Here is a 12,320-nt window from a genome sequence, read left to right on the forward strand (position 1 = left end):
AAACAGAAAGCACCAGGCCTAGCTGGGTCCCCTGGTTAATTCTACCAAATATTTAATGATGAAATTATACAATTCTCCACCAAAAAAAAGACAAAGCTTTGAAGAAAAGTTATAGATTCATATTATTTCTCAAAGGAATAATGATTACATATTTATTTGCCAAAGTTAAATAGCATAACCTATAGAACTGATGTAAAAGCTTTTCTACTGATTTAAATTATTAAGGAGAAAAAAAGTATGACTTTGAAATCCACTATCTCTTCTATATATAATTTACTCAGTATCCATGCTATTGTCTCACCAACTCTCTCTGCATGATTCAGATTAAGATTTACATATATTTGAACATGCATATGCAAATTTGCCCTTAGATAAGAATCCTCAAAAAAAAAAAAAAAAAAAAAAGAAATTATACCAATTCTTCACAATCTCTTCCTGAAAATAGAAGCAGAGGGAGAACTCCCTAACTTATTTTATGTAGCCAGCATTACACTAATACCAAAACTAGACAAAGACGCTACAAGAAAGAACAATCTCTCTCATGAACAGAGATACAAAAATACTCAACAAAATATTAGCAGATTGAAACCAACAATGTATAAAAAGAATTATACACCATGACCAAGTGGGATTTATTCTAGTTATGCAAGGTTGGTTCAACACCCAAAAATTAATTAATGTAATCCATCAATCACACCAAGAGGCAAAAAAGAAAAATCGTATGATCATATAAATAGATACAGAAAAAGCATTTGACAAAATCCAACATCCATTCATGATAAAACTCTCAGCAAATGAGGAATAGAGAGGAATTTCCTTAACCTGATAAAGAACATCTATAAAAAAATTGACAGCTAACATTTTACTTAATGATGAAAAACTAGATGCTTTCCTATTAAGATCAGAAATGAGTTCCCTCCCACCACTCCCACTCCACATTATACTGGAAGTCCTAGCTAATGCATTAAGAAAAGGAAATTACAGGTACAAAGATTAGGAAGGAAGAAATAAAACAGTTTTTCCTCACAGATGACAGGACTGTCTGTAGACAATCCCAAAGAATCAGTTTAAAGAAACTCCTGGAACTTATAAGTAATTATAGCAAGGCTGCAGGATACAAGGTTACTATACAAGGTCTCCTATATACTGACAATGAGTAGTGGGAAAATGAAATAAAAAACACAATGCAATTTACATTAGCTCCACAATAAAAGAAAGTACTTAGGAATAATCTAACAAAATACACAAAAGATCTATATAAGGAAAACTAAAAAACTCTGATGAATGAAATCAAAGGTAATGTAAATAAATGGAGAGATATTCTTTCATAGATAAAAAGACTCAGTATCATTAACATGTTGATTCCTCCTAATTTGATCTGTGGATTTATGCAACCCAACAGAATCCAGCAAATTATTTTGTAGACATCAACAAACTGATTTTTAAATTTATATGAAAAGTCAAAAGTCCCAGAAGAGCCACATAATATTGAAAAAGAACGAAGTCAGAGGACTGACACTACCTGATTTCAAGACTTACTATAAACTACAATTATCAAGAGACACTATGGCATTGGTGAAAGAGCAGAGAAAGAGATTAATGCAATGGAAAGAACCTGAAAATAGATCAACACAAACATAGTCAACTGATCTTTGACAAAGAAACAAAGGCAATCCAATGGAGAAAAGATAATCTTTCCAGCAAATGGTGCTACAAGAACTGGATATCTACATGCAAAAAAAATGAATCTAAATACTGAATTTATACCTTTCACAAAAATTAGCTCAAAATGGAACATAGACTTAATTGTTTTAAAAAACAAAACCATAAAACCTCTAGAAGGTACAACTTCTAAAGATACAACACCAAAAGCATAATCCATGAAAGAAAGCTGATAAATCACAGACTTCATTAAAATTAAAAAAAAAAAAAAAAAAAGGAACAACTTCTACTCTGTGAAAGACACTGTTAGAGAAGGAAGACAAGCCACAGAAGAAAATTCTGTGAAATATTTGCAAAACACATATCTGATAAAGAAGACTTGTACCAAAAATTGTATACAGAGAACTCTTACAACTCAACTACTAGAAAACAACTCAATTTTAAAATGGGCAAAAGTAAACCACTACACCCCTAATTAGAATGGCTAAACTGTAAAAAACTGACTATACCAAGTGCTGCCGAAGATGTGGAGCAACAGGAACTCCCATTTATTGCTGGTGAAGATTCAAAATGGTACAACTACTTTAGAAGAGACTTCGGCAATTTCTTACAAAGCTAAACTTAATCTGACTGTATGATCCAGCAATCTCCTAGGTATTTATTTGCCCAAATGAGTTGAAAACCTTATGTCCACACAAAAGCCTAAATATGAATATTTGTAGCAGCCTTTTCATAATTACCAAAGACTGGAAGACACCAAATGTCCTTCAAAAGGTAAATAGATAAACTGTGGTATATCCATATAATGGAATGTTACTCAGCAATAAAAAGAAATGAACTATCAAACAACAAAAAAACATGAAAGAACCTTAAATTCATACTGCTTAGCAAAAGAAGCCAGTCTGAAAAGGTATATGCTATATGATCCCAATTATATGACATTCTGAAAAAGGCAAAACTAGAGAGCCAGTAAAACGCAGTGGTTGCGAGGAGCAAGGATGGAAAGGATAAACATGTGGGAGACAGGGGAATTTTTAAGACAGTAAAACTATTTTGTAAGATGATGTAATGGTGGATATATGACATTGTGTATAAATCCACAGAACTGTGGAACACAAAGAGTAAACCTTAATATCAACTGTGGACATGAGTTAATAATAATGTTTCAATGCTGACTCATCAATTTTAACAAATATACCACACTAATGAAAGATGTTAATAATAAGGGACACTACTCTGCTCAATTTTCTGTAAACCTAAAACGTCTCTAAAGAGAAAGCCTACTAGTGTGCCTGTGAGGCTCAGTCGGTTAAGCGTCCAGCTCTTGATTTCGGCTCAGGTCATGATCTCAGGGTTGTGAAATCGAGCTCTGTGTGGAGCCCCATGTCAGGCTCCAGCTCAGCATGGAGTTGGCTTGAGATTCCCCTGCCCCCTCCCCCACTCTCTCACGCCTGCGTTCTCTCTCTCTCTAATAAATAAATAAAATCTTTAAAAAAAATAAAGCCTATTAATTTTTTTTAAATCTTACTAGTACTCACACAAAATATTGTTAATTATCCTGTGTGTATTTTTAGAAAATGAAAGTTACACCACATATGTAATCTTTTCAATGATACAAATTATTGGAAAAACAGCATAATTTTGCCAAAGTACTATCATAACACAAATGTTTCTGAAAGTGTTAATTTTTGTTATTTTAAAAGTCAAAGCAAATCAAGACACAAAAGCAAAAAATACTGCTTGTCTCTTGCCATATAGAAGTCTTTTGCAATACAGTATATAGAAATCAATGACGAACTTTATCCTCAACAAAAAAATCACAAGTCACAATGAAGGAAGTCATTTTTGCCTACTTCAGTTGGAAAATACCACAAAATTACAAAATTCAACTGAAGATGACTGAAATAATAAATATCTCAGTAGTTATTATAGTATCATATTTTCTTAACAGTTAATTCATGAGCATGTTTTAAGAAATCACAGATTCAACAGAAAAACATGCTCTTACAGGTTTTTGGTTGTTGTTGTCTTAAACTAGAATTCTTCATCTGGTGCACTCCTTGCTATTCCTGCTAACTTCGATATACAGAGTATGGCAGGAGCAATGGCCTAGGTAGAATCATGACCAAACCAGGTGAAAAGAATTTTGTTAAGTGGGCTTTAGCAGTATAATTCAATGGGAGCTGGTTTAAACAATCAAAACGAAACCAGCAAACCAAAACAAAATAAAAATTACCTCCTCAATACCCCAGGGCAAGCAGCTGGTTCCTTGAGTTAATTCTTAGGCACCCTATATTGGCATAATGGAATCAGCATTCTGATCTTTCTGTATAAAGACTAGATCATTGCCGCAAAGCAGTAAATAAAATAGCTTTAAGCTGGTTTTCTGGTAATGATGATGGCTTTGTGTTGATTCAGTCATTTTGCTATTCAGTATCTGATGCTAAGTGTTTGCTCCAGAAGAGAATACAGCTAACTAGTCCACATGGGGATTGAACAATGACCCTGGCCTAATTAGCACACTGCTAATCAACCACCAAAATAGCTAGTATTAATTAGGAGGTGTTTCCATTTATAGACTACCTTATAAATGTCAGGTATTGTGCTAAGTGCTTTATGATCATTATCTCTTAAATTTTGCAAAAACCTTTCAAAGTAGATACTATCCAGATTTTACAGATGTGGAAACTGAGAATCAGAATGGTAAGAAAGGAAAACAGCACAACAATCTTACAGCTAGTAAATGAAAGCTCTAAGACTCAAATCTAGGTCTGTCTGTATCAAAAGCCTTGCCTCCTTGTACACAACAAGACCGTATTACCAATCAATTCCAAATAAATCAAAAGGTGTTGTATAACAGAACAAAAAAGAAAGATGTGTTACTCTTGATCTGAAAACAATATTTTAAAATTCTGAACATCTTCATTCAATTTAAAGTTATCCAAATAATGAAAACAAAAGGTGGATATGTCTGCTATTAGCATGAACATCTTTATTCACAAAGTAATTCAGGCTCATTCACAATGACTTAATTAAGAGATTGACAAATATTCACCAAAGTAGAAAATATTCCTGAAAAACAAGGAAAATAAAAACAAGTATCAACATCTTAAAAGAAACCTAAATATTAGTTAATAGTTTTCAAATTATTCCTGCCCACCTAAAAAGGAGAAGAAAATAATGCCTGTTATTGTCCTTAAACTAAACTTATGGTACATATAGAATAAAAGCTACTGGTGAACTGTAAAACAACTTTCACTTTATGGCATTATTAACTAATAAAATCAGATCTTTATTTACATTAGTTGGGGTATACCAATAACAGTTAAAAATATTTTTCAAAATGCCATGTTGTATTAAAGATATTGTATAAGACTGTTGAATCACAGACCTGTACCTCTGAAACAAATAATACATTATATGTTAAAAAAAAAAAAAAGAAGAAGAAGAAGAAGAAGAAGATAGCAGGAAGGGAAGAATGAAGGGGGGGAATCGGAGGGGGAGACAAACCATGAGAGACTATGGACTCCGAGAAACAAACTGAGGGTTCTAGAGGGGAGGGGGGTGGGGGGATGGATTAGCCTGGTGATGGGTATTAAAGAGGGCACGTACTGAATGGAGCACTGTGTGTTATACGCAAACAATGAATCATGGAACACTACATCAAAAACTAATGATGTGGGGCGCCTGGGTGGCTCAGTCGTTAAGCGTCTGCCTTCGGCTCAGGTCATGATCCCAGGGTCCTGGGATCGAGCCCCGCATCGGGCTCCCTGCTCCGCGGGAAGCCTGCTTCTCCCTCTCTCACTCCCCCTGCTTGTATTTCCTCTCTCGCTGTGTCTCTTTCTGTCAAATAAATAAATAAAATCTTTAAAAAAAAACTAATGATGTAATGTATGGTGATTAACATAACATAATAAAAAAAAAGGATGTTCTATCTCTAGAATTAGAGATGATCGCTAAATAAGAAAATCTTGTACAACAGAGAACTATAGCAGGAAGCACTGGATTAAACAGTAGTCAAAGCACCCTCTTCTAGGCCATGGTAAGAAGATAATTTAACATTTATTAAGAACTACCTACTAGTAACTAGGTTCTCATCTATGTGCTAGACACTGGGAATGCAAAGATACTAAAAACATTTCAAAGGATTTATAATCTAGTAAGGCTAACAGACTTGTAAGAAACTAGAATTTGGGGCAGAGTACGAAAAAATATAAAAATGTCCAGTGAGGGGGCGCCTGGGTGATTCAGATGGTTAAGCATCTGCCTTCGGCTCAGGTCATGATCCCAGGGTCCTGGGATGGAGCCCCACATCAGGCTCCTGGCTCAGCGGGGAGCCTGCTTCTCCCTCTCCCCCTGCTCATGCTCTCTCTCTCTCTCTCTCTGTATCTCTGTGTCTCAAATGAACAAATAAAATCTTAAAAATAAAAATGTCCAGTGACGTAGAATGAGTGCTAGTCTACCCTAGCATACCAGAGACCAGGAAAGCTGTCACAGGAAGTAACATTTTAGCAAGGCCCTCATGATAAGAGGGATCTATCTGGTAAGGAAAAGATACTGGGGTGGGGAGGTAAGGGCCAAACATTCCAGGGTTAGGGAATAGCATGAGCAAAGCCAGACGCATGGATGCTTCCAAGAACAAGTGGCCTGGAATGACAATAGTACATAATGTATCAAGAAATTACAGCAGGAGGAGATTGAAAATATAATTTAGGGTCACATCACAGACAATCCTCACTATCATTTGGCTAAGGAATTACAGTTTATTTAGTAGAAAATGGAAAGCTAAAGCAACTTGAGAAGAAGGCTATTTAGGTAGTAGTAACATATCCCTACCCTGAACTTCTGAGCAAGGGCTTGCAGTTGGGAGTGCCTGGGCTGGTATCCTGCACTACTACTTAATGAGCAGAGGACTTTGCACTAGTCATTTAATATATCTGTGCATTGGGTTTTTCATTTCTAAGTGGAAATAAAATAGTGCCAATTCCTATGGGGCAGCAGGAAGATTAAATGAGATAATACATGTCAAGTGCCTAAAACAGCAGCTAACATGAGCCCTCAGTAAATATTAGTTATAAATACACATAATATCTAATTCAAACCAGCACTGCAGAACTAATGTGACAATAAAAGTAGTTCCAGGGACACCTGGGTGGCTCAGTTAAGTGTCAGACTCTTGGTTTCGGCTCAGGTCCTGATCTCAGGGTTGTGAGACGGAGCCCCGTGTATGGCTCCCTGCTCAGCACGGAGTCTGCTTGGGATTCTCTCTCCCCCTCCCTCTGCCCCCTGCATTCTCTCTCTCTCTCTCTCTCAAAATAAATAATCTTTAAAAAAATTTTTTAAATTAAAAAAATAAAAATAGTTCCAAGAGAAGGAAGCCCCAGGAACTGTGTGCTATAGAACGGCTAAGATTAAAAAAGGGGCAACTGAAAAACCGTCAGAGATCTATATAAATAAAACAGTAGTATATAAATAAAACAATAGAACAGTTTATATAAATAAAAACTGTGATGCATTATAGTTCTGCATTCAGAAAGTTCCTTTTTAATTGCATTAGTTCATTAATGCCTCAAATTACCATTTATTTGCGGGGGGTAAAGGGCAGAGGGAGCAGGAAAGAGAATCCCAAGCGGGCTCCAGGCCCAACAGGGAGCCCTACACAGGGCTTGATCCCATGACTCAGATCATGACCATAGCTGAAATCAAAAGTGGAACGCTTAACCAACTGACCCACCCGGGTGCCCCACAAATTATCATTTCTTGAGGTAATTATAGAAAAGAACCCACATGTGATGAATTAGCTTTTCACTCATACAATGTCTAAAATAGTATACTTTGACAATCAAATATAGCAAATTTAAGTGAAACCCTGGGCATTTTTATGAAAACTATATGATAGCAGAATGATAGAAAAGCAGAACCTGTGATGTACGGGTCTTTGCAAGAGGAGAAGTGCATGCTTCTTGAAATTGATCTTCATTAATTCCAATTTCTTTGAGGTAACTTTCCAGCAGCTTTTCAACCTAAAAACAGAAAGTATAACTTTTATAATTTACATAGAAAAATTCCAAATGACAATTTTCATGTTAAGTGTTAAGTTTAGAAAAGGATAATCAAATGTTTGCTTGCAATTATTAATCTATATAAATTATATTATATGGAAATGACAATGTCTTTCACCAAAAAAACCCACAAACAACGAAAAGTTAAAATTTTTGCAGAGAATCAAATGAAATTTTATTTCCTCTACCTGAAATAATTGAAGTCAGGGTTATGACAGTCAATGTAGTACAACTCTTCTATTACTCAGGCATTTTTAAAAATCACAAGACAACCATGGCAAATTAATAATTAATACTTCTCTAGATGCATAAACAGAAGATTAAAAATAAAATTTAAAGATTGGTTGCAAGATCCCTTAAAATAGTTGTCCTAAATTCATTTCTTAGATTCTAGAGTAGAAGAGATAAGAAGTCAAAAGGATGAAATGCTCAGAGAAGCGTTAGGGCCTGATGGAACTGGTAGTACTATTAGGGTAGACTGGATTTTTTTTATTCTTTTTTCTTTTTTTAAGGAGGCTCTACTCCCAATATGGAGCTTGAACTCACAACCCCAAGATTAAGAGTCACATGTTCTACAGCAGAGCCAGCCAGGTGTACCTAGAATGGATTTTTTTAATTAAAGAACTTTAAAATGGAAAAAGTCCATGTTTTTAATTTAGAAAAGCTAAAATTAATATTATTTTAATTACCTTTAAAAATCAGTGGAAATAAAATACTCACTAGTTCTTTGTATTCCTGATGAATCTCTGTATAGGTCAATTTGCTTTCTTCTTCATCATCAAAAACTAAATTTAAAAGAAAAATATTATTATATAGTGTACAAAAACAAATCCTTTCATTAATGCAAATATAAAAGTGTACTCCTTACATCTTACAATAGAATTCTTATTCTCATAACCTAGCTCTTCAGCTTTGAATTCTTGAATTAAAAAAAAAACTATGTGTATATATATGATATATCCATATATTTGTAATAATATAGGTTATTTGTATAACACATAAGTGTTTTTTCCTACTTAAGATCTATTTCATATGTAAGACAAACACTAATTTGCTACTTTCAATAATAAAAGGCAACAATTTCTTTATAAACTTTTAATGGAATATTATTAATAGTTTTTAAACATTAATTCCTTTTACAACAGGCTCCAGATTATGTTATCATATTCAAAATTTGCTGATGCAAATTTTACTGAGAGTGACTAGGCCATTTTTGCTCCATATAAGTCAGTAATGAATTTAAAATAAATAAAACCAAAACAAATGTTTACTCAATGATCATATGTGTGAAACAATGTGGATTAGAAAGATATATATTCCATCAAGAAGCTACAATCTAATTAGGGAAACACGCCAAATTCATGAATTGTTACCAATAAACTTTTTTAAAATTCCCCCTAAATGATCTAAAATGCAAAACTAACTTCTTTAACTTTCTATTTAAAGCTCTTCATGACTGTTCTTTGCTTAAATAATAAATGCAAAATCCTTAGAAGGCCAGACAAAACCTCCAAGTCTCATCTCCTTTCACTCCAAAACCCAAACTTTGCACTCTTAACATACACCACTACTTGGAATGCCATCAAACATAACATGCGCAGTGCTTCAAACTCCTGTACATTTGCTCAAGTGTTCCTAGAATTTTTTGCCTTTACCTAATCCTCTTCCCCCAACTATTCTTCAAGACATCGCAAATGGCACATTCTCCAAGACCTGCCACCCACTCCCAACTCCTGGGCTGGTTAGATCCCTTCCTTTGAACTCTTACAGTAGTGCCACATGCCTTCCTTTATTATAACACCTGACACTTTAGATTTAAATTCCATTTACCTGCCTGTCTTCCCCCACTAAATCATAAACTTCCCAACCACAAGGATTTTGTTTCATTCATCTCTCTATCCCCAGCTTCTGGCCCATAGACACTCAATAAGTGTTTATTGAAATAAATGCTGATATCACAGGTTGTACAAAACTCATCTTTAAAGAATAGCACACTGACAACCTAAAGTTACTCAAGTGTTAACATTTATTTCAAGTGACACTAGGATGTTACTTCCACTTCTACTGGCATCTGCTCTATATAACACTGGGCATACACACAATATAGCAGCAACTTAATTAACTGTTTCCACTTAATTCTAAAACCAAATTACTACATTACATATGTATAAGGCTTCCCTGTACAATTACACAATCAGATGTATTACTACTGAGATGCAACCGCTTTTGACATTTGGGGATAAAAAGAGCAATGCTTTAACTTTTTTTCATTTTAGCATTCAGTCTCGGAGGCGTAAATAGAATCAAAAAGTGACATAATTCTTTTTTTCTCCCAAAGGAGGTCAGAATTCCACATGCTTCATCTGTCTCAGAATTTTAAATTTTTAAAAAGATCATAAATAAAAATTATTTTGAACTTTAGAAATTATGCATAAAAACAATACTCTCTAAACAATTAAATACTCTCTGAATTTTGATTACAGCATAATTTTGATTATGGTAATGAAAAGATTCAACGGTCAAACTAAAGTTTATCTTTACCAGATTCATGGACTCTTAGGGTTGAAAGGACTTTTCAAAGGTCATCCAGGATAACTCACCATTTGATGGTTGAACTCCCCTCTATAACATCTCCATTAAGTTGCTGTCAAATCCATTTAAACACAGCTACCGTCTGGGGAACTCATTACCTTGTCAGGTAGGCTAACTTAACTGGGATACCTTCCCCTATGGAGCACTTCCTTCATAGAAATTTGTCTGTGGCTTGTACCCACTGACCCTTACAAAACAAGTCTAAACCCTCCAACATAAGGCAGACGTTCAAATGATTAATGGATATTACCGCCCTGCAAGTCCTGCCTGCTAAACAACCATGATATCAGTTGGGCATTCATTCATATGACATGGTTTCTAGCTCCTTTTCCGTACACGGACTCCAGTTTGTCTCCGAGAACTGAACGCAGAACTCTAAGCGCGAATGATCACGGCCTGGGGGTCCTTTGCCCTCACAGGGAATATTATGCCACCTTTATACACCTCACTTGTTAGAAGATACCCCCCATTTTTGGTATATCCGAGAGTCCGAGTGCTCAGGAAAGGCAAACAGGCCACTGGGTCGCCAGCTCTGGGCCTGGCGGAGCAACAGTATGCCCTCCCTTTGCGGTTAACTGTTTAGATCAGAAGGAACACAGGCGAACTGACCTCTCTCCTCCCCAGCCCCTGGGGAAATTGTTGAAGCCCGCCCCAACAGTGCACCTGCCCAAGGAAGAAACGTGCAGGGTAAGGCGAGAGACCCAACATAGGACTGAAGTCTAATGATTTTCGGATGTGTGCTTGGGCGCAGGGAAAGGGGAGTCCCCGTCTTCAGTTCCGTGAAGGAAGACGGCTGGCGCAGTGGCAGCAATACCTCCTACAAACCAGCTCTGAACCTGGCCGACAGGAGTAAAGACCTGAGAGAGGAGAGATGGTTCGTGGTGACCACCTTCCTGCCGATCGCTGGTGAGAGAGAGGCGAGAAAGAACTGTCGGTTCGAGATCTGATTCTTACCTTCACATTTCTGCTCCACAAAGTCCAAGATGGGGATGGACCAGTCCGGGCCTCGCAGGAACCCAGCGATGCTCTCCACTACCCATTCCACCTCATCCTCTTCTTCCGCAGCCATCCCGCTCTGCGGGGCGCCGCGGAACCGCAGGCCAGACCCCCGGAGCCTGCGTAAGGCTCTTGGGCCGCAGGGAGCCGAGACAGAATGGGAGAAGAAAGAGTGGTCCCCGCAGTCCCCCTGCTACCTGGACGAAACCTACAAACCAGTTAACGTAAAACGGTCGCTATGGCAACACGCGCAGCCGCCCCTCACAGCCTTCCGGAAGTGAAGCCTGCTTCCCTGGAGCCTGCGATCTCAGAGAGGGGCATTTGAAGAACGCTTCCGATTGGCTGGAACAGGACTACCGCATCTAAAGATAGCCTTCCGCGCATTGGCCCGGAGTTGCTAGGGCGGGAGCAAAAGTGTCGCCATTGGTTGGAGGTCCTAGCAGGATTCGACGTTCCCTCTTCGGAGAAGTGCGTAGGAGCCAAGAAATGGCGCAGTGAGGTACAAGCAGGGACGGGTCCTACCCCTGCAAGGTCTTCAGAGGCTTGGGTTCGCCGTTGTATACCCTGCACCTCAGTACCAACCATTTTCAAACCCACTAGCCCAGAAACCTTTGTAATAAAAGGGTTGTTTGAAAATACAAAGCCGAGCGACGTAGCTCTGTAAGACTTGCTGTTCGGCTCTCTGTAGCTCATAGCTCCAGGCGGGTCTTTAACCTTTCATGGGTAGATAGGAAAAACTAGAATTAGGAGATTTGCAAGGGCAAAATCGAACTTAATGTTTATTTAAATAAATATTTACACTACCAAATCTTATGTCAGACAACACCAACGCAAATTTTCAAATTAGGGTCCATTGGGAATGAGTCTTCAGAGGTCATTGCCAAGGTCTTCTTCGGTGTCCCCAAATCTCTTCAAGCAGCCTTATATGTTGTTATATTAAGTTTTCAAGATCTAATTCTATCAATTCATGAATGAGGCAGCATCCCATCTGGCAAGTAGAGGAGAGCT

General features: G+C 37.1%; 1 protein-coding gene across 1 annotated transcript in view; it reads right to left on the reverse strand.

Moving 5' to 3' along the window:
• Positions 1–11,630, reverse strand: part of CFAP36 (cilia and flagella associated protein 36) — a 29,184-nt gene extending 17,554 nt beyond the window's left edge. Inside the window, exons 1-3 of the mRNA XM_045884971.3 lie at positions 11,271–11,630; positions 8,445–8,509; positions 7,584–7,685 (exon numbers count right to left, since the gene is read on the reverse strand). Coding sequence (XP_045740927.1) covers positions 7,584–7,685; positions 8,445–8,509; positions 11,271–11,385 — 282 coding nt within the window. The 5' untranslated portion in view covers positions 11,386–11,630. The remainder of the gene's footprint in view (positions 1–7,583; positions 7,686–8,444; positions 8,510–11,270) is intronic.
• Between the last annotated feature and the right edge of the window lie 690 nt (positions 11,631–12,320).

The sequence above is a fragment of the Mirounga angustirostris genome, unplaced genomic scaffold (assembly GCF_029215605.1).
Source record: "Mirounga angustirostris isolate CCGP_5_RB_7025 unplaced genomic scaffold, mMirAng1.0.hap1 SCAF_10, whole genome shotgun sequence".
Classification (NCBI taxonomy): Eukaryota; Metazoa; Chordata; class Mammalia; order Carnivora; family Phocidae; genus Mirounga; species Mirounga angustirostris.